At 45.6% G+C, this 21,995-nt stretch overlaps 1 protein-coding gene across 2 annotated transcripts in view; it reads left to right on the top strand.

The window, feature by feature from the left end:
- FBXO11 (F-box protein 11) overlaps positions 1 to 21,995 on the top strand; it is a 2,134,039-nt gene that overhangs the window by 1,927,019 nt on the left and 185,025 nt on the right. For both annotated transcript variants that reach the window (XM_044075080.1, XM_044075081.1), the window contains one exon: positions 9,532 to 9,639. In XM_044075080.1, the coding sequence (XP_043931015.1) occupies positions 9,532 to 9,639 (108 nt within the window). The remainder of the gene's footprint in view (positions 1 to 9,531; positions 9,640 to 21,995) is intronic.

Consider the following 21,995-nt stretch of genomic DNA (forward strand, 5'->3'; position numbering starts at 1 on the left):
AATTCTCCTATGTGTAGCAATTTAGAAATTTTTTAAGTATTGTAGTTTTTAAGTATTGTAATTTTTTTGAAGTGTTGTATTTTTTAACTATTGTTTTCTGTAATTTTACTTTGCTTGGAGCTGATCTCCTTGGGCCTCTACTGAAAAGGGACATGTATCCAGCTAGACTAGCCCAGTCAACAAATGTAAAATAAAAATAAATAAATATGTCTTTCCCTCTCTGCCTGTGCTCTCCAAAGTTCTACTAAAAGTCAAACAGGACAAACCAAGAATGATTTTGATTGCTCCAGACTGGCCCCGCCAACACTGGTATCCACTCCTGCGCAGTGTGTCAAACCTTCCACCGTGGCACCTGCCTCAGACACCTTACTTACTGTCTCAGCAGAACAACCAAATTCTGCACACTCAGCTCCAAACTTTGAATCTTGCAGCGTGGCTAATCACCTAAATTCACCCTTAGCATCTCTCAGCAAACCTTTGATGGATGTCATTTTGGAGGCGAGAAGGCCTAGTACTAGAAAATCTTATGCTGACAAATGGAAAAGATTCTGTGCCTGGAATCAGTCTCAAAGGATAAGCACAGCAGTGCCCAGATTTTACAATACTTAACTGAGATGCTTCACATGGGCCTGTCTTTTTCTTCCATAAAAATCCATGCCTCAGCTATTTCAGCTCATTATAACACAGAACCCCCTCCCTCTTATCTCATCCCCTGCAAAAGCAGCATCTCAGAGGGGCCAAAAACTTAAGACCACCCAGGAGAGCTCCAACCCCTGCCTGGGAACTCAATTTTGTATTGGAAAAGCTCACTCTCCCTCCTTTCGAGCCAGCTGCTACTGCAGACTTAAAATTTCTCACCTGGAAAACAGCTTTCCTTTCAGCAGTCACTTCAGCTAGAAGGATTTTAGAATTACAGGCTCTTATGGCAGTGGGGCCTTTCATCATTTTTCATGTGGACAGGGTATCTCTCAGGACCAATCCATCCTTCATGCCTAAGGTGGTATCCAGTGTGGCTCTTAATCAGACCATTCATTTGCCAACTTTCTTTCACAGTCCACAGAACAAGGGGGAGCGGATTCTGCATTCATTGGATGTACGCAGACAATTTAGATTTTACTTCAGATTTTCTTTGAGATTTTGTTCTGCTTAACTGCTGGTGGCATTTGCTGCAGGGGCAGAGGGAAAGGGTATTTCAAAGCAAACCATTTCCAAATGGATAAGCCATTGTATTTGTTTCTGCCATATGCACCATGGAAAAACTATCCCCCAGGGGATCATATCCCATTCCACAAGGGCTGCATATAGTTCTTCAGCCTTTCTCATAGGTGTTCCTACCAGGGACATTCTAGAAGCTGCTACCTGGAGGCTCAGTTCATATGTTGACCAACCATTACCATTTACACCTTTCTCTAAATCCAGAGCTGGCTTTGCCACTGCTGTCCTGCAGGGCCTTATAGCTGGTCCTAATGCTGTATAATTCCCTCCACCCAACCATTGCTTTGGGAATCTACCCAAATGTAATGGCTGCAACAGTGAAACACAAAGAACATAGTACAGTTGTGTACACTTACCATAAATGTAGATGTTCGAGTGTATTCACTGTTGGAGTCCTGGTTACCCTACTCCAGCCCCCTATTATTCTTTGGCTATACCTCTACTTTCTTTCACTATGCTTAAAAGCCTGTTTGGTGTATTTGCTTTTGGGATTGGAGGTATATTTTTTGTGCTTTTAATTTTATTTGCTCCCCATTTGGGGGGCACCTGACATCTGGGGCAAGAAAAACTGATGTAATGGCGTCAGCTGCATGTTTTATACCCTTGACGACCTGACGTCATGGAAGAAGGGACAGCAATCAACGCAGGACCCAAAACTTTGTTAATCAGGCCGACTGAGGACAACCTGCCAGCAGATTACCCAAATGTAATGACTGCAACAGTGAATACACTCGAACATCTACATTTATGGTAAGTGTACACAACTGTACTTTTTTGTGTTGGGAAGGAACACAATCATACTGGTTGTTCTATTTGCCAGTCTTTTGTACCGAAGACCCTCCGCAGCCGTCTGGCTGCACTAAACTTGTATTTGGAGAACCAGAGTCTCAAAAAGCTTGCACTTAGGATGGATCCTGAATCGGCCACTCCAACTGAACCACCGCAGAAAAAAAGCCAAAGTTTCCAGGCCTACTTCTGATGCCTCTCTGCCATTGGACGTCCCGCCAGCTTCCGATTTAGGAGTTGAGGGACATCTGACACGTCCGACTACTTCGGCTCCCACCGAGGAAGCCACTTCAGAAGTAATGGCCTTCACGTCCATGGAGATAGCCCAGACGTGAGTGCCTACTGAGGTCGAGGGAGAACCAGAATCAGTCGGACGAACTTCGGAGACGCCAGTTCCTGAGACTCAGGCTTCTGAGTCTAGGCCTTCTCCCAGACCGACACGTACTAAGCGAAAACAAAAAAAAAAAACTAAGCATTTGACTCTTACCACTGAAGGAGTTCCAGATTGGCAATCATTCGCTAACTCTCTGATGCAAGTCTTTATGGCCCACAGGCTCTTCTCCCTCCACTGTGTTCAGCCCTCGGCCTGCCTCTGCCATTTCTCTCCCCTTGCAGACTACCCAAGAAGGAGAGGAGGGACTCGAACCTTACTACTCTTCTTCTGAAGAGTCCATTTTTTATACATCCCAGATTGCCTCTCTTAGAATACTATTCCCCAGATAATGAGGAGTCCATTGAAGGGGACTCCACACCAGAGGACATTACCTTTGGTGAAACTATAACGAAGATGAAAGAGTACTTTAAATGGGACACTACCCAGATAACTGACACCCAGCGGAGTTATTTTGATCTCCTTCAAGTGGAGTCACCCTCCCAGTCCGCTATCCCACCTGTCTTACCTGCCTATCTGGATGCTTTTACCTCTGCATCCAAAAATCCTGACTCTCAACCACCTGCTCCTGAAAGACCAGGCAGGTTTTATAAGGTACCTGATGAGCAAAACTTTTTAGTAACCCCCCCCCCCCCCCCGGCAGACCCTGCAGTTATTGCTGTCTCCCCAGACAAGCAATCCTGACATATTCCTTCTGCATCTCTTTTGCCTACTGATAAAGACGGCAAAAGCATGGACAGGATTGGGAAAAAGTGTACATGTCTTCTTCCCTGGCCCTCCGTGCTATTAATTACCAGACACACATGGTAAAATATGCCCTGGACCTTGTCTCACAAGTAACCAATTTCCTGGCTGCCATACCTGACTGCCCTACCAAATCGGACATAACATCTAAACTGTCTCTGGCTTCACAGGTAGCCAGAAATTCCATTAGGTGCAGTTATGACACAGCAGAGGCCTCTACTTGGTCAGCAGCTTCTACAGTCTGCAAATATTCTTGGCTTTGCCTACAACATCTTCCTGAAGACTTCAAAACTAAAATTATGGACCCCCATTAGACCATAACCTTTTGTTTGAAAAACAATCTGCAGAACTTTTTAAAAACCTGCAGGAGAAAAGCCAGTAACTACAGGACATCAAACATGTGTTTGTTTTCCCTATTCCCAAGTATTACAGGAACTACCCTGCTAAAACTTAATTTGTTAGGAGAACACCTTCCTCTGGCACCCTGTCCTCCCCCAGGCACAGGAGAGGAACCAGAAGGCAAACCTACTCCAGACCTGTTACATCTCAACCAACTCCTAGACCGCCATTTCAGGATAGAAATGCACCCAACAATGCCTGACTGCCTTGCCCATTTGCCTTTGTCAGCCTGCCTAACCCACTGTTTACCATTTTGGAAAACCATCACTTCAGACCAGTGGGTACGGACTGTCATTCAAAATGGATACTTCCTTTCTTGGAGAGAAAAGCCCATCTCAAGGCCTATTCCCTTTCCCCCAAAAACATCAAATACACCTCCTGCCACAAATTCTTCAAGACCTTCAAAAACTAGGAACAATAGAAACCTGTTCCTTCAGGTCAAGAAGGAAAAGGGTTTTACTCAACTCTTTTTGGTCCCCAAAAAGGATGGCCCTTAGAGACCTATACTGAATCTGTCCTTCCTGAACCAGTTCCTAAACGTTCCATCATTCAGAATGCTTTCCCTTACAGCCCTTCTCCCAGCCCAAGCCTTCATGGCCACATTGGATCTAAAGGCTTACCTCCATATCCCCATAAAGCACTCCAACAGAAAATGTGTATGTTTTCTGGACCTTGCCATCCTTTTCAGTTTACAGGCTTGCCCTTTGACTTGTCTACTGCACCCAGAGTATTCACAAAATGCCTAGTCCCAGCCATTGCTTTACTGCAGGACCCAGGGTATCCAACTCTATCCCTGCCTAGGTGACATTCTCCTTCTAGCAGAGACAGAAGCCCTTCTTAAAGACCACCTCAGGTTCGCCACTACCTTTCTTCAAAACGTGGGCTTCACCCTCAACATAAACAAATTTTCCTTGCTCCCTCAGCAAGACAAAATCTTTCTGGGCTGCAGAATCAGGACAGATCTGATGCAGGTCTTTCTTCCCCAGGAAAAGGTTCACTGCCTCTCCACTCACTTTCAAAACCTTTTACTGGAACCCCAGATTTCTGCAAGACAATTTCTGCAACTCCTGGGGCTTATGGCAGCCACCATTCCTAGGCTTCCCTTGGCAAGAATGCACATGAGGAAGTTCCAGTAGTACCTCAAGAACGTGTGATCACAACACCTACACTCTCTGGAGAAGCAAATTCCTTTTCTGCCCTGCCTCAAATTAGAACTAAGGTGGTGGATTCTACAAGTCCGTCACAGCCCAGGATTACCACTCCAAATGCCCTCCCCAACACAGTTCATGCACACAGATGCATCAGACCTAGGGTGGGGAGACACCTGCAAGGGTTTCAGGGTTCAGGAAACCTGGAATCCTGCCCTTCAAAAGAAACGTATCAGTGTCAGGGAGATGACTGCAGTTCTCCTAGCCCTGGAGGTTTTTCTTCCTACCCTCCACCCAGGCCTCCCTTCTAATATTCAATGTGGTGCCTCAACAAACAAGGAGGGACCAAAGCCTACCTCCTTGCAGAATAACTCTACAAATTTGGGATCTCGCCTCCAGGCACAACTTGTCCTCTGCAGGCCTCATACATCCCCTTTCAGGACAACAAACAGGCAGATGATCTCAGCAGACCATCATCTGTACAGCACAAGTGGATGTTGAACAGGGACACCTTTCTAGACATTGTCCACCAGTGGGGCACTTCTCAAGTGGATCTGTTTACCCCCCCCAGAACAGACAGTTGCGCAATTTCTGCACCAAGGATCACGCCCCACTAGCCTGGAGAGTAGATGCCTTCAACATTCCTTGGAAGGGACTCTTTCTTTATGCTTCCCCACTTCCCTCTAATCCAAAAAGTCCTACTGAAAATCAGGAAGGACAAACACAAAATTTTGCTGGTGACCCCCTACTGGCCAAGGCAAAACTGGGCAATCACCACAAGTTACCCCACAGGGTGGACCTTCTCACACAACAAAAGGGGAACCCTAATCCATCCTCACCTACAGATGTGAGCACTAACACTCTGGGTGATAAACGTCTAATCCCTTTTAGACACCACTACTCAGAGGACATGCTTACAGTCCTGAGGGAGGCCAGGAAACCTGCAACAAAATGGGAGAGATTCTCCAAATGGTGTCTACATAAGGACAGGGACCCAAGCCAAGCAGACCCTTCCCTAGTCCTTGCATGTGTGTGTGAGCTCATTAAGTAAGGATGGCCTTTCTTACTCCTCAGTGAAAGTGCACCTTTCAGCCATTTCTGCCTGGCTGCCTCTAGATCTCCCTTTACTATCCAGGCTAGATGTTAAACTTTTCCTGAGAGGGCCTTACACATCAGACCACCTAGAAAACCCATCCCACCACCCTGCGACCTAAACTTTGTCCTGGAAAAACTAATACTTGCCCCCTTTGAGCAGGCTAGCAATGCTACTGTACAGTTGTGTACATGGAAGACAGTACTGTTGGTGGCCATCACTTCTGCTAGGGGAGTGTCAGAGTTGCAGGCTCTCATGGCCTGCCCCCCTACACTATCTTCCACAAGGACAGGGTGACCTTATGCACTAACCCTTTATTCATGCCTAAAGTGGTTAAGGAACTGACCTTAAATCAGTCTATGCACCTGCCTACCTTCTCCTCTCCAACTAACGATAGTGAGAGGATTCTCCATTCCCTGGATGTACACAAACTGAGATTCCGCCTAGACAAAACTAAGTCCTTCAGAAAATCTGACCAACTATTTGTCTCCTTCCACCCTAGGGCTATGGGCAAGGCAGTTTTCAAGCAAACTATTTCAGATAGGTTCCGGAAATCCATTTCCTTCTGCTACTCGCACCATGGCAAACACTTACCCCATGGGGTGAGAGCTCATTCCACCAGAGGCATGGCTGCTTACAAAGCCTTCCTCAAAGGGCTGGAAACGGCTTCCATTGTGGAAGCTGCCACCTGGTCCACTATTCACACCTTCACCAGGCACTACAAGCTAGATCACGTCTCCAGAGCCAGGGCAGGCTTTGCTAGAGCAGTCCTGCAGGGGTTTCTGGAATCTTCCACTTATACTTCCACCCTTCCCTCTAACTAGGTGTGGTACTCTCCCACAGTAAGAATACTGCAATATAGGAATAGAAGGACATAGAATAGTTGTGTAGAATCTTACCATAACCATAGATGTCCTTCTCTTCCATGTTGCCATATTCCATCCCTCCCACCTTCCCCCTGAATTAAGTTTGGACTATGAACCTACCTCTTAACTTCTAGAAAGCTCTACCCTTCAAGAGCAACTAGTCAGCATATGACACTTGACGCTTCTGGCTGACAATCACTTAGTACTCTCTTTGAAACTGTCTGGCCTTCAAGTTCTGAGGTCTGTGCGTGCAGACGTCACATTTAAGTCCCTTGGTTTATGGCCCTGTGTGTGACGTCCCACGCACCTACAGCAAGCAAGCTTAAGCTATTGTGTATGAGCTGACGTCAGGTCGCCTGAGGTGGGAAATCCCACAGCAACAATACCCCAGCATGGAAGAGAAGGATGTCTATGGTTTAGGTAAGATTTTACACAACTATTCTTTCTGCTGGCAAGACTACACATGAGATTACTGAAGTGGTTTCTACTAGCACAGTGGTCCCCTTTGATTCATCCATTGTCCTTCTAGATCCGCATAACGAATCATTGCAAACAAGATTTACTTTGGTGGATGAAGCCAGAGAAAGGCTTATGGTGTCTTTCTTAATCCCCCTCCCAGCCCACAGCCATAGTGGCCATGGACGCTTCCTTGACCGGGTGGGGGGGGGCACTTCCAGGGACAAGACTGTCCAAGGTACTTTGTCACCAGTGGAGGCCAATCTGCATATCAGTGTTCTAGAACTGAGGGCAGTGCTTCTAACGTTGCAAGCATTCCATCTTGTCCTCCCTTCAGGGACAATTGCTATCCAGTCCGACAGTATGTCAGTGGTCTGGTATATCAACAAACAAGGGAGAACCAACTCCTACCTGTTGCATCGAGATGCCATGTAAATTTGGCAATGGGCGATATCTTCCAACTGATTTCTCATAGCAATGCACATTCCTGGGAATTCCAACGTGATCGCAGACGAACTGAGCAGATGCATTCTCCTGCCTCACGAGTGGTCCCAAAATCCAACCATAGTGGCGAAGATATTCGACTGCTGGGGCCAGCCTTTCTGAGACCTATTTGCCTCACCAATGAACCACAAATGCAGCAGCTACTTTGCCCTAATCACCCTGCTGCCCCGCAGGGGGGGTCCCCAAGGGATGGCCTCATACACGATTGACCCACAGGACTTCTTTATGCTTTCCCTCCCCTCTCCCTGATCCCACTATTTCTAAAGAAGGCCCTTCGGATGAGAAGCAGAGTAATCCTCATTGCACCCTACTGGCCCCGACAAGTTTGTTTTCCCTTCCTTTGGCCTCACCTAGTACATCAACCATGGATTCTGGATCCAACTCCGAAATTACTGCAACACCACAGGGGTTGATGCATCCAAACATATCAAGTCTCAAGCTGTTAGCTTGGCTTCTCCACTTCCAATAATTGCCAAGCAGAATAACCTTTTCTCCCTGTACGCAACATTCTTCTGGCTTCACACAAGCCATCCACCAGGAAAATCTGTCTTAACTAGTGGAAGAGATTCCTTATTTGGTCTCGACAGAAAGAACTAGACCCCCGCTCAGCTCTTGTTAGTGCTATACTGGATGATTTCTCAAGCCTTTGTCATGCAGGAGCGTCAACCTTCACCATTCGAGTATATCTGGCTGCCATCTCAAATTTCCCCAATGGATTCCAAGACTCGTCCTTAATTTCCCATCACCTCTGTAAAACCTTTTTGAAAGTGGTCTCACACATCAGACCACCCTTCAGAGAACCAATCAAACCTTGGAGTTTGACTTTAGTTCTGCAATCCTTGACTCTATCTCCTATTGAACCTGTTGCCACTTGTGATATAAAATTTTTGTCCTGAAAGTCCCTATACTTGGTGTAGCCATCACCTCAGCAAGATGAAATGTCCTAACTTCAAGACTTGTGCATAATACGCCTTTACGTGCTCTTTCATAAGGACAGAGTATCACTTCTGACTAATCCTTCCTTTCTGCCCAAAGTTATTTTGGAATTAGCTATTAATCAAACAACTGACCTGCCAGTCTTCTTTCCAAATCTCCCAAGTAAAGGAGAATACTGCCTTCATTTACTGGGATGTACATAGACTATTACGATTCTACCTAAACAGAACTAAATCACTACGGAAATCCAACCAGTTGTTCATATCCTACTCATGACCAAATATGGGAAATTCTGTTTCTAAAGTAACCTTATCAAAATGGTTGAAAAATTGTATATGCTTTACCTACCAGCATAACAAAATACCTCTAAGGTCAAAACACATTCAACCATATCGGTGGTGACTTCTGTTGCCTTTAATTCAAGAGCTTCCATGGATGATATCTGTGCAGCTGCAACATGGGCTACCCCTTATACCTTTATCACTCATTACAAATTGGATTTGTTCTACAAGGGGAGAGCATCTTTTGGTTCAGTGGTACTCAGGAACATCCTTCCATAGGGCCTCCCAAGACATAAAGTAGGGAGGGACGCTGTCCCATCAGTAAGGAATGAGTGAAGATTAACAACATCAGATAAAGAAGTTATGTTCTTACTGTAACGTTCCATCTGTGTTGTGATCTTAATTCATTCATTACGTCCCACCCTCCTCCTCCCTCCAAAAGGCTTCTGGAGGTTTAGATTTGGTCCATATCCCGTATTAGGGAACTTGCTCAGAAAAAGCCTCCACTTTCTTTCTTACAGGCAAACTGAGAAGGGCAGTATGGGTAAGCTTAGTTTGAGAGTTTTTTTGGCTGGTGTGAGCTTGTTATAAGGCTAACACGACACTAATCAGTAATGAATGAATGAAGATATGTTCAGTATTTTTATTTTAACTGCGTTATAAACTTATTTTTCTGCAGTTTAATGCAGTGTTTAATGTTTTCATTTTACAGGTATTGAAATTACAAATCATGCAACATCCACATTAGAAGGAAATCAGATATTCAACAACCGTTTTGGGGGGTTATTTCTAGCTTCAGGTGTAAATGTAGCAATGAAAGGTAAGCATGATTATGTACATTTATTTTCAGGGTTAAGAAAACTTGTCAGTTTTTCTAAGCAAGTAGTATGCTTATACATGCAAATAGTATTCAGCATTTTGAAATGTTCTGATATGCTGCATTCTAATGACAGCATTTCAGATGCAGCTTCATTTCTGTTTTTCCTTCTTTATTAAACTTTCCTGTCTGCCCTGTATCTTAGCTGCTTAAATGCAAGAGGGTTGGATGATTGGTCTATTAGCACACAAGTAGGGCTTTTGATTGTGAAAGAAACAGCCAGAGTTTCATGATGCATCTGGAGTCCTGGCTAACTAATAGTGATAAAGTGATTTAACATCAAAGGGCTTTTGATTAGATTTATCCTTTCAATTTTTCCAGAACCTTCCATATTGAGAAACAGCAAATGCAATAGTAATCACATATCACACCATACTGGGAAAGTAAACCCTAACCTTTGAGACAGTCTGTTTTGTTTCATTCAGATAGCTTGAGGTCTTGATCCTGGCATTTGCTGTGGACAGATTCCCCCTGGTTATTTTTTAATACCTTTATTAAATTATTACTTGACACATAGGCAAATGGGTTTTAACAAGAAAAAAAACTAACATTTTTCCATTTAAGTACAGTATATATCACATATATTTTCTTTGCTGCTGTGATCAGTCAACATTACGAAAAATTGCTGAATTCCTGCCTTCCCTTAAACCCCACTCACTCGTCCTCCTGAACATTATTATGCATGTATTGTTCCCACAGTTTCCATTTACTTATGTGTAATTTGCTCCTTCCCTTTTCTGAAGATCTGTCTTTCAATTCTTTTAACTTTTTTTTTTTTTTTTAGTAAGTATCCCTAGTACAGTTAGTCTAGATTTTGATTTCCATTTTCTAGTAATTGCTTTTTTAGTAGCTAATAGAATTAAACTTAATAAGGCCTTATTATATCTAGGCAACTCAGATCTTGTATTCCAGCTCAAAAGAATAATTTCCTTAGTTACAGCCATTTGCTCACCTAATATTTCTGATAGAGTATTCTGTAGGGAATTTTTAAAATCTGCCAGTTTACTACACACTCAAAACATATGCTCCCATTTACCTCTTTTCTTCTCCATCACACCACCATTTGCAGTCTACCTGAAAAAACATTCTCTGAAGTCTGCTTGGGGTATAACAGTAGCCTTGGAAACCCTTCCAAGCAAAGATTCTAAACCTTCTGGACTTGGTTACATACATGGGAGCTATAGATATGTCTTCCCATTGTTTTCTTGTAAATTGCTTCTCCAGTCTCTTCTCGGTCTTTTCTAACCTCCTCTGATTGATTCTTATAGTTGTCATGGTTGTTTGCTGAACTGATTATCAATGTTAAGTTGTCAATCTCGCCTTCATTCTTGCTTGATGGGTTCGGAGCCGATCCTCGGCTCCGACTCGGCACTTGCTAAGCTCGAGAGTCACTTTTACCAGCTCGAGGCAGCCCCATATCCCATGATGCAAGGCGGTAAGTACCCAGATCTCGTTTGCGGCTTCGCTGATGAGGTCCTCCTTTTACCAGCTCCTGGTAAGTGATTTTTACATTACTATTTTTGCCCCTTTTCTTCAAAAAACTTTAAAATTATTAGTTTTAACACAGTTTTAGTCCCTTTCTGACAAGAATTTCCCTGTCTCCTTAAAAATTTTAGTCAGACTTCTCCCATCCCATCCCCCCCCCCTTGTTAGGGTGTGTGTGTGTCTGTTATTGATAGTTTTTGATATATATAATTTAATTTCTTGGACTGGTGTTGTGTGTGTGTATTATTCACCATGTCTAAGGAAAGGGTCTCAGGCTTTAAGAAGTGTGACTCGTGCTGTCAGAAGATGTCTCTGACAGACGGTCACACTTCTTGCCTTTACTGCCTGGGGCCTCTTCACCTGCAGGACTCCTGTGCTATATGTCACTCTTTTAGCCAGAGAGTCCTGCAGGAAAGAAGAAATAAATTGATTTTGAGGGGCCTTCTTAAGCCGGAGGGCTCTCCGGCTAAGTCGGCTCCATCTAAGACTTCTAAGTCTTCCAAGGCCCAGGCTTCTGTGTCCAAGCCTGTGGCCTCGGCTCCGACTCTTTCAGAGTCGAGATCGGCTCCGGCTGGAGCCGATTCTGGTTTACACAAACCTTCGGCACCGATGGCTATCGGTGCCGATACTGGTTCGACCACTTCGGTGTCGGCTCCGATCGGTTCCGACCACCATGTGGCTCAGGCATCGGTGTCGGCTCCGACACCCTTCCTTTTATGGCTGTATCGGCTCCGGCTGGAGCCGATGCATCGAAGCTACCTGTCGGTGCCGATAAGTTGTCGGCTCCGACAGTTTCTGTGGTTTCATCGGCTTCGATGGTTCCTTCGAGGAAGAGGTCTAGGTCCCCTTCCTTGGAGCCGATACTCGGCTCGGCCGCCTCCTCTCGGAACGGAGCCATCGGAGCCTATCTTCAAGGTCATCCAGGCTTTCTGACCATGATTTAGAGGGAGTGGTCAGTAGATTACTAAAATCACAGGCACTGGCCCAAATGCTACATAGTCCGTCTCAGCAGACGACTATTAGTCCACACCCCATTGCAGTTCCTCCTTCGACTCTACCCCAGAGTTTGGAGTTGGAGTCTTCGGGAATAGTTTCTGCTACGGCTGAGGGACAGATACCCCCTTCTGCTCCTTCAGCCTCTACTCTTATCTCCTCTTCGAGACCTTCCTTAGAGGGATTCGGTGGCCGGGCTTCCCTGGTCTCCTCCGAGGGGGTGAGTGGCATCGGGCCCTTGTCCGACCCTGCTCTTCCCCTTGGAGCCTCGGCCTTGGTGAGCTCGGCTCCGACATCTGCCTTGGAGCCTTCCTTTTCGGTGGGTCCTGGAGTTCCTAGCTCTTAGGAGCGGGTTCTCTCGGACCTCCCTGGGAGGGGAGCCTTCGAGGTGATGAAGAGTGTGCTGGCCACTGGACTCAGCCAGCAGTCTGTTCCCTTAGCTCCTCCCTCTATAGTGCCTGTTGACATCTCTGCCACTTCTCTTGCTCCAGGACCCAGAGATCCTCCGCCTCAGGTTTCCCCACTGGGAATATCACCCTCTTCCGAGGATTCTCCTGATTTGTCGGGAGATCCTCCGCGGAAGAGGACCTGTAAGAGGAAACACGTAGACTCCCCCGAGTCTATCACTTCAGATACTGACTTAGATGAGTCAGAGGGATCACCATGATCCCTGTCTGAGGATGTCTCCTTCTCAGACATCCTAGAACTCCTTAGACAGAGGGGAAACTGGCCCACCAATAATCCCTCTGAGGATGAGTCAGTATACCTTGAGGCGTTTGGATCTCGGCCCTCCACCTCCTGGGTGTCTCCGCCTTTCGACCCCCTTATGCAGGTTATTGCTCGAAAGGCGTGGGCTTCCCCTGACTCTGTAGAGCCAGTCCCTAGGAGGCCTTCTAAATTTATTACTGCCCTGTCGGACAAGCAATTCCTCACAAAAGGTGTCCCCGCTGATGCCATGGTGGTGGCGGCTGCCACCAAGAAGGAACTTGCAGATCCTTCCGTACCTGTCCATCCTCCTAATAAGGACTCTAGGACCATGGATAGATATGGTAAGCGGATGTTTTCTTCAGCGACCTTTGCTATGCGTTCGCTGAACTACCTATGTCAATTCACCAGACTCCAGAGGGATATCCTTAAGGAGCTAGGTGAAGTAGTACAGGATCCTACAGCTGCAGGGGCTCAAGAAAAAATTGCTTCGCAGCTAGGAACCCTTAACTCCATTGCAAACTCCTCCATGCGGCTGATATCATATGCTGCTGATGGAGCGAGTAGGCGCAGGTACAGGTGTGGCTCTTAGACGTCAAGCCTGGATGCGGCTATGTAATTTTGCAGATCCCTTTAAGGCGTCCTTCACAAACTCTCCCTTTGATGGGTCAGCTTTGTTTGGCCCTCAAGTGAAGGAAACGTTGACCAGGTGTGAGCAGGACGGCAAAACTCTTTCTGCCGTGGGAGTCCGTTTTTCCACCCCTTCTAGACCTTACCCCAAAGGACAGAAGGGTGGCAAAATGTGGTTCCGCAAATCCCAAGGAGTCACGCCGATTCACGTGGTCAGTTTACCCCTAGAGGCAGAGGGGGTAACAACAGCAGACGCCGCTCTAGAGGCAGAGGGGGTCCACAAAACCAGGGAAACAGAGAGTCGGTCTCTGACAAGCCCTTTCAGCATCCCTGAGATGTTGCCCGGCTGTCCCTCCTTGGAGGCAGTCGGGGGAAGACTATCGCTGTACCCAGAAGCCTGGCGTTCCCTCACTCAAGACAGATGGGTACAGTCGATCATATCCGAGGGTTACAAAATTCCTTTCGAGGAAAGTCCTTTCTATCCCTCAAATTCCCTTCCAGATGTTCCACCCGGTCTAAGGGAAATTGCAGAGTTAGAAGTCTTAAAACTACTGCAAAAAAGAGCCATTCAGCCAGTTACAACAGACCATTCAGAGGCCGGAAACTACTCAAGGTTCTTTTTGGTCCCCAAAAAGACGGGAGACTGGAGACCAATATTGGATCTCAGCAGACTCAACAAGTCTGTGAGGAAGACAAGATTCCGAATGGTCACTCTTCATTCAATTCTGCCCTTCTTACAGAAGGACAACTGGATGTGCTCAATAGATCTTCAGGATGCGTGCTATCACATAAAAATTCACAGACGCTCCAGGAGATTTCTCCGCTTTCGGCTGGGGTCCAGTCATTTCCAGTTCAGAGCCCTGCCCTTTGGTCTCACTACAGCCCCCAGAGTGTTCACCAAATGCATGGCAGTGGTCACGGCTCACCTGAGACGTCAAGGATTCCAGGTGTTTCCGTATCTCGACGACTGGCTCCTTTCAGCCACCACCAGGCATCAGCTTGTTCAAGCCAGGGATTACACAATAAATCTTTGTTCTCATTTGGGCATCTCGATCAACTTCGAAAAGTCATCCTTCTCGCCCTGCCAGTCTATTACTTTCACAGGCGCAAACTTAAACACTGTTCGGATGTCAGCTACCCTTACAGATCAAAGAGTTTCAGACATTCAAAGTCATGTCAGGATCATTCTAGCCAACAAGAAAGTACAGGCCAGAATGGTTCTAAAGGTATTAGGCCTCATGGCTGCGGCCATTACTCTTCTTCCCCTGGCTCGCTTCTACATGCGCCTTCTTCAGTGGATGTTGTTCACTCAGTGGTCTTACCAACAACTTCCAATGCGTCACCAAATACTGGTGACACAGATTTGCAAGAATCATCTTGCTTGGTGGATCACTTCTCCCCGGATTCACCAAGGCAGACACTTTGTACCCCCATCCCCGGTAGCCACTGTCACCACGGATGCCTCCCTGATCGGGTGGGGGGGGTCATTATCAGGGCAGGATGGTTCATGGGACGTGGCAACCGTTCGAATACCACTTGCACATAAATGTCCTAGAGATGAGAGCAGTGCTTTTAACGTTGCAAGCCCTCAACGACTTTCTTCCCGTAGGGACAATTGCAGTCCACACAGACAACATGTCTGTAGCTTGGTATATCAACAAACAGGGCGGAACCAAGTCCTACCCCTTGTGTCGAGAAGCACTCAGACTTTGGCAATGGGCGATCTCCTCTCATCGGTTTCTGGTAGCAACGCACATCCCTGGGAAAACCAACATTTTAGCGGACAGATTGAGCAGAGCTATTCTCATGCCTCACGAGTGGTCTCTCAAGCAATCTGTAGTGGAAGAGATTTTTCTGGAATGGGGTCGCCCATGTTGCGATCTTTTTGCTACTCCCCAAAACAGCAAATGCCCAGACTTCTTCTCTCTCTTCCCTCTGCCAGGCCATCCCCCCAGAGACGCTCTGACCCAGGATTGGCCCCAGGGACTTCTTTATGCCTTTCCTCCATTTCCTCTGATCCCTCAAGTTATCCAGAAAGCAACTGTTTTGAGAGCCAAAATGATTCTCATTGCTCCTTATTGGCCTCGACAAATTTGGTTTCCGTTCCTCCATCGTCACCTTTTGGTGCAGCCGTGGCATCTGGACCCAGTGCCAGATCTTCTGATTCACCAATCCGGTCAGCTGCACTGGTCTATCCCTTCTCTCAACCTCACAGCATGGTTGCTCCACTTCCTTCCTTAGCCAGGCTTCCTTTGATCTCTAACCCCGTTAGAGACATTCTAGTAGCTTCCTTAAAATCCTCTACCAGGAAGATTTATACAAGCAAATGGAAACGTTTCTCTTATTGGGCTAAAGCCAAGAATATTGATCCCTTCACTGCTCCAGTTCAGGCAGTTTTGGATTTCTTAGCGGAGATTTTTCATGCAGGCTCCTCTTCTTCCACAGTTAGAGTTCAATTGGCTGCTATCTCGAACTTTCATGTCGGGTTCGCAGATCACAATATTATGTCCCACAGGCTTTGTAGAGCCTTCTTGAAAGGAATTTTCCTCCTGAAGCCTCCAGTCAGGAGTCCTCCTCCTCAATGGGATCTAAATTTAGTGCTGACATCCTTGATTCTTCCCCTTCGAGCCAGCTTTTTCTTGCTCCCTGAAATTTCTTTCATGGAAAACCTTATTCCTAGTAGCTATTACATCGGCCAGGAGGGTGTCTGAACTTCATGCTCTATCTGTTCGCCCCCCCTATTTGGTCTTTCACAAAGACAGAGTATCATTGAGAACTAATCCGACCTTTTTGCCTAAGGTCGCCTCAAAGACTAATTTGAATCAATCCATTGATCTCCCTGTATTTTTTCCAAACTATTCAAACAGATCGGAACAAAAACTACATTATCTTGATGTCCACCGCCAACTCAGATATTATTTGGATAGAACTAAACAATTTAGGAAATCCGATCAACTCTTTGTTTCCTATGCTGATAACAAGAAAGGCCTTCCTGTCTCAAAAGTGACCTTATCTAGATGGCTTTCTTCTGTCATCTCTGAAATTTATCGGCTCAGGGGAAAACAGCTGTGCTCAAAACCTAAAGCACATTCAACCAGAAGCTTAGCTACTTCTACAGCCTTTCAAGCTAGACTTCCTTTAGACACTATTTGTGCAGCGCCACTTGGGCCACTCCTCATACTTTTGTTTCCCATTACAAATTGGACTTGGCCTCCAGGGACAGAGCCAGTTTTGGCTCTACAGTCCTCAACAGTCTGTTCCATTGAGCCACCCAGGATAGAGGTGCTAGGGACGCGGTCCCATCAAGCAAGAATGAAGGCGAGATTGACAACTTAACATTGAGAAGTTATGTACCTACCATAACGTTCCATGTTAGTTGTCTTCTCGCCTTCTTTCTTGCGACCCTCCCTCCTTCCCCCAGGCCTGGACAGACCTTTTTCTACAAGGAATTATGATGCTGAAGACCATACAGAGCTGGTCCTTCTTCCATCCTGCAGGTTTTCTTTCTTCTTTCTTCCTTTGGGAAGTGTTTATGCTTGGTGCTATTGCCCTTTTGTCATCAAACGAGATCTGGGTACTTACCGCCTTGCATCATGGGATATGGGGCTGCCTCGAGCTGGTAAAAGTGACTCTCGAGCTTAGCAAGTGCCGAGTCGGAGCCAAGGATCGGCTCCAAACCCATCAAGCAAGAAAGAAGGCGAGAGAAGACAACTAACATGGAACGTTATGGTAGGTACATAACTTCTCATTTTCTAACATCCGCTTCTGTTCAAGATTCATCTAAAAACTCCATCAGAACAGGTCCTTCATTCAAAATTTCCCCATCCCTCTCCAACAGTGTCCCAACACTAAGCCCTGGCAAGGAAGGTGATCTCCAGCCTGCAATCCAAACATCCACCCGACCCCATCCCACTTCATCACCCTTCCTGCTTGAGTTACTTGCTCCCACCATCCTGGCTTCCTTGTCAGGTTTCTTCAATAAATTCCAGCCCCCTTTCACCTATTTTCTATTCCCCTACTTGCAATCATGCTATTGTCAAAAATCTCCTTTTTCGTGTCAGCTCAGCTCTTAGAGTACTTCCTGCAACTTCATGAATACGATATTCTGTATGGTAGGTTCCCCATGGTTATCGTCGAAGGCACAGAAGCCTTCTGCATGGTAATGTGGCTGACATTAAAATCCAGGAGACATACCAACACTGTTCTGCTTGGGACGGAATGTATATAATGCATTTCCACAGGTGTGAGCAGTTTGGTCCACCACCCATAAATGAGAGAGAGAAGTTTCACACCTATTATTGGGAGAAATAGGAGTGGTTGGAGGTTCCCAGAACAGGGTTCAGCAGAAAGGGTCTATTCTACATCTTCAGTTCCCTTCTTGGCACGTCATTGGGCTAAAGTAGTGGAAGAAATACAGTAGTCACCATCTCCAGACTTAATGGTGCTTTTGAAACTGAAAATAATTTTAATTGTAATGGTATTTGTTAACCAGGTGAGTGAACTGGTTCAGTGACCCTTTTCAAATCACAGCTCAGGCCACAAAGGCAATGTACAGCATATGGATATATGTACTGACAGTATTTTAGTGTAGCTAGATAACCACCATTGTGTTTATAGCTGGGAGGAAACAGGAATACCCAGCAAAAAGTTAAGCAGGCTGCATTCCAGTCTGTGTTAAATCATCACCTGCAGCAGGACAAAGCTTAGGTGTACATTTTTCTTTCACTTAGGAATATGAGGGGCCCAAGAGAGGGTTGCAACCCTGGCTGTTATATTGGGAGGCATTTTCATGGGTGTAGGCATTTACCCATCCATCAGTTGTTCAGCTAGACCAAATCTTTGAGCAGATGGATTTTCTTCCCCTGAGCTTGTCCCTCAAGTTACCTGAACATAGCTTAGTTAGAATGAGGACTCTGTTGGACAGGCTGCCTGCTGAATACAAAGGGTCTTCATGTCCTAGGTCTTCCTACGCTGTGGTTCATAGTTCAGGCCACACACACATCTGACATTCTTTTGGGTTAATGTTTTTTTAAGGGCTGTCCTTGGGCAACATGGTCTGATGCCAGAATCAGGCTTGGGTACAGGCTTTTCGGCTAACTGTGGTAGTTATGTCCCCGAGTACTGGTACTGTTTTGTTAACATGCAGGTCTAATGTCCCTTTCATTCCTCTTCATGGTTGGGTCATGGATCCAACTCGGCCGCATCCTCACAGACTAGGATCCAAGTGTAGAGCTTCTCCCTCTTTGTATTGGAAAAACTCACCCTGTCCCCTTTCGAACCAGCTTCTTCTGCAGAGCTAAAATTTCTCTTCTGGAAGTCAGCTTCTCTTTTGGCCATCACTTCAGCCAGAAAAGTCCCTGAGCTGCAAGAACTCATGGCTGTGGGAACCCTTCATCATCTTCCATGCAGACAGGGTATCCCTCAGAACTAACCCATCCTTCATGCCCAAGGTGGTGTCTAGTGTGGCTCTCAACCAATCCATTAATTTGCCCACCTTGTTTCCTAATCCCCAGAACAAGGGGCAAAGGATTCTTCACTCTCTAGTTGTGCATAGACAGCTTAGATTCTATCTAGACAAGACAAAATCTCAAAGTGTGATCAATTGCTGGTTAGCTTTGCTACAGGGGCGAGCAGCCTCCACTTCTCCAGCTTTCCTGGAGGCTGCCACCTGGACATCTGTTCACACCTTTACCAAACACTACCACCTTGCCTCTCTTCTCCAAATCCAGGGCAGGGTTTGCCTCTGCAGTCTTGCAAGGCATCCCAGCCAGCCCCTAGTTTCCTTGACTGTTTCCACCCATTTCCTCAGCTTTGGGAATCAGCCCAAATGTGATGACTGCAACAGTGAAACACGAAGAACATAGTACAGTTGTGTACACTTATCATAAATGTAGATGTTCGAGTGTATTCACTGTTGCAGTTGGTTTCCCTCCCTCCATCCCCCTTCTTCTCTTTCTCGTTTTATTACCATTCTTCCTTGTTGTTCTTTCCTTATAAGGGACATATTGATATTTATTTTCCACTGGTGGGGTTCTTCCACCAGAACCTGGCCTCCTACTTGGGGGGGGGGGTCCTGACTGGTTGGGGTAAGAAAAACTGATGTAATAGCGTCGGCTGCTTTACTTTATAGTACTGACAACCTTGACATCAGTCCTCAGGCGACACCAATCGACGCAGAAATGCTAAGTCTCTGGTATTCGGGCCGGCCGAGGGCTACCCTGGCAGGGATAACCCAAATGTGATGACTGCAGCAATGAATACACTCAACCATCTACATTTATGATAAGTGTACACAACTGTACTTTATTCTCATATTGCAAGCTTTTCAGGACATTCTCCCTCTTGGAACTATTGAGGTTCATACAGGCAACATGTCAGTGGTCTGGTACATCAACAAGCAAGGAGCAACCTACTCTTATCCTTTGTGCATAGAGGCAATTAGGGTCTAGGAATGGGCGAAGTCTTCAGACCATTTTCTACTTGCAAATTACATACCAGAGAAGTCCAACATCTCGCAGACAAAACTCAGCAGGTCCATTATATGACTCCTTACAAGTGGTCCCACAATCAGTCAGTAGTGAACCTGATTTTCACCCATTTGGGCCAATCCTTCTGTGATCTATCTGCATCCCCTCAGAATAACAAATGCAGCAGGTACTACACTCTGACCCCCCCCCCCTCCAGGGGAGTTTCTGAGGGACTCTCTTGTTCACGATTGGCCCTCCGGTCTCCTCTACCCTTGATCCCAAAATTTTTACAGAAAGCAAAACAGTTGATGGCCTCTAATCCTCATTGCCCCCTACTGGCATCATCAGATTTGCTTCGCCTTCCTTTGGTCTCACCCAAAATATCCTCCGTGGATACTGGAACCCAAACAAGACCTCCTCTTTCACCCATCAGAGGGTTGTCATCTCAGTTTACACTCCCTCAAACTGACTGCTTGGTTTCTCCACTTCCAATAATTGTACAAAGGTCCAGGCTTGCCTCCCCTGTTTGAGGTATTGTACTAGCTTCACAAAGTCTGTTCACCAAGAAAGTTTATAGGAGTAAATGGCAGAGATTTGTTTTCTGGCTTCCAAAGAAAACTGATCCCTTTTCAGCTCCAGTCTCAGCCATTCTTCTCTTCTTTACGGCTGTTTTTAAAAAGGGAGCCAGTTTTTCTACAATCAGACTTCAGTTGGCAGCCATTTTGAACTTTCATTTTGGAAATTTTTTTAGTTGTTTTGCTTTAGCCACACTGTGTTAAGGCCTCCTTGAAGGGAATCTTTCTCATCCAGACCCCTTCTCCGCCATGGATTCTTACTGTTGTCTTACAAGGCCCAACTCAAAAACCCTTTGAACCAGCTAGTGATTATTACTTGAGGTTTCTTTCTTGGAAGACTGTCTTTCTCATTGCCATTGTCAGCAAAAAGGGTCTTGGAAATTCAGGCACAGTCATCTAAGCCTCTTTACATCATTTTCTATAAAGATAGTGCCCCTTCATACTAATCAATATTTTATGCCCAGGGTAGACACAGAATCTAACCTCAGCTAGTCCTTACAGTTGACCGTTTTATTTCTGAATTTCTCAAACAAGGGAGATCATATGTTGCTTTTCTCGATGATCGTAGACAGGTACGTTTTTATCTTCTTAGAACTAACCATTGTCAAAAGTCAGACTAACTGTGTGTGTCCTTTTCACAGAGTCACCTAGGTCAGGCAGTTTCTAAAGCTACTATTGCTAAATGGATAACAGACTGCATTTATTTAATTTATGCCAAAAATGGGCTGCACTTGCCTCACCTTCCTAAGGCCTATTCAGCTAGGTCCATGTCTTTATCGACTGCCTTTTCTTCCAGAGCGTCAATGGACAATATTTTTGTCATGCATTACAGATTGAACATTGTTTCCAGGAGCAGGGATTCATTTGGTTCTGCAGTGCTCTTGACATATCCTTCATTGAGACCAACCAGGGGTTATATAACTTGGAACTCTGACCCAATTGTCAGGAGGAATGAAAGGGGCAATATCAGATTTATAAATTATGTACATGACATAACTTGGTGTCTGTGTTCTCCTGTTTTATTACTCCTCACCTTCTCCTAGCCATCCCCCTACCCAGTGTTCTAGAAGACCTGTGGGAAAACTGTTTGGGAATGTGATGTTCCAGACCAATGACATCTTTGAACAGAAAACTCTTGTTTCATAAAATGTTCTACCCCATTTGTATCTTTTCTCCACAGTTCTAGATAAACCACATGTTTTTATTTGCATTAATTTTATCTTTATTCTCCACTGTAATACCTATGTATAGTACACTGCTATTGTATATGCAGTTTTTTCGCCAAATCCCTTGTTAGAAGCTGGAGTTTTCCTTAAATGACTTCCTTTTACAGGTGTTTGTTCAGTCCATATTAAACTGTGTACGTACTCCCCCCCAAAAAACTTCACCCATCTGTGTTCCTTGAAAGCATACTGCACACACACATTACACGTACTTTTTTCTT

This window comes from Protopterus annectens, chromosome 6.part0 (genome assembly GCF_019279795.1).
Source record: "Protopterus annectens isolate FY-2018-M chromosome 6.part0, PAN1.0, whole genome shotgun sequence".
NCBI lineage: Eukaryota > Metazoa > Chordata > Ceratodontiformes > Protopteridae > Protopterus > Protopterus annectens.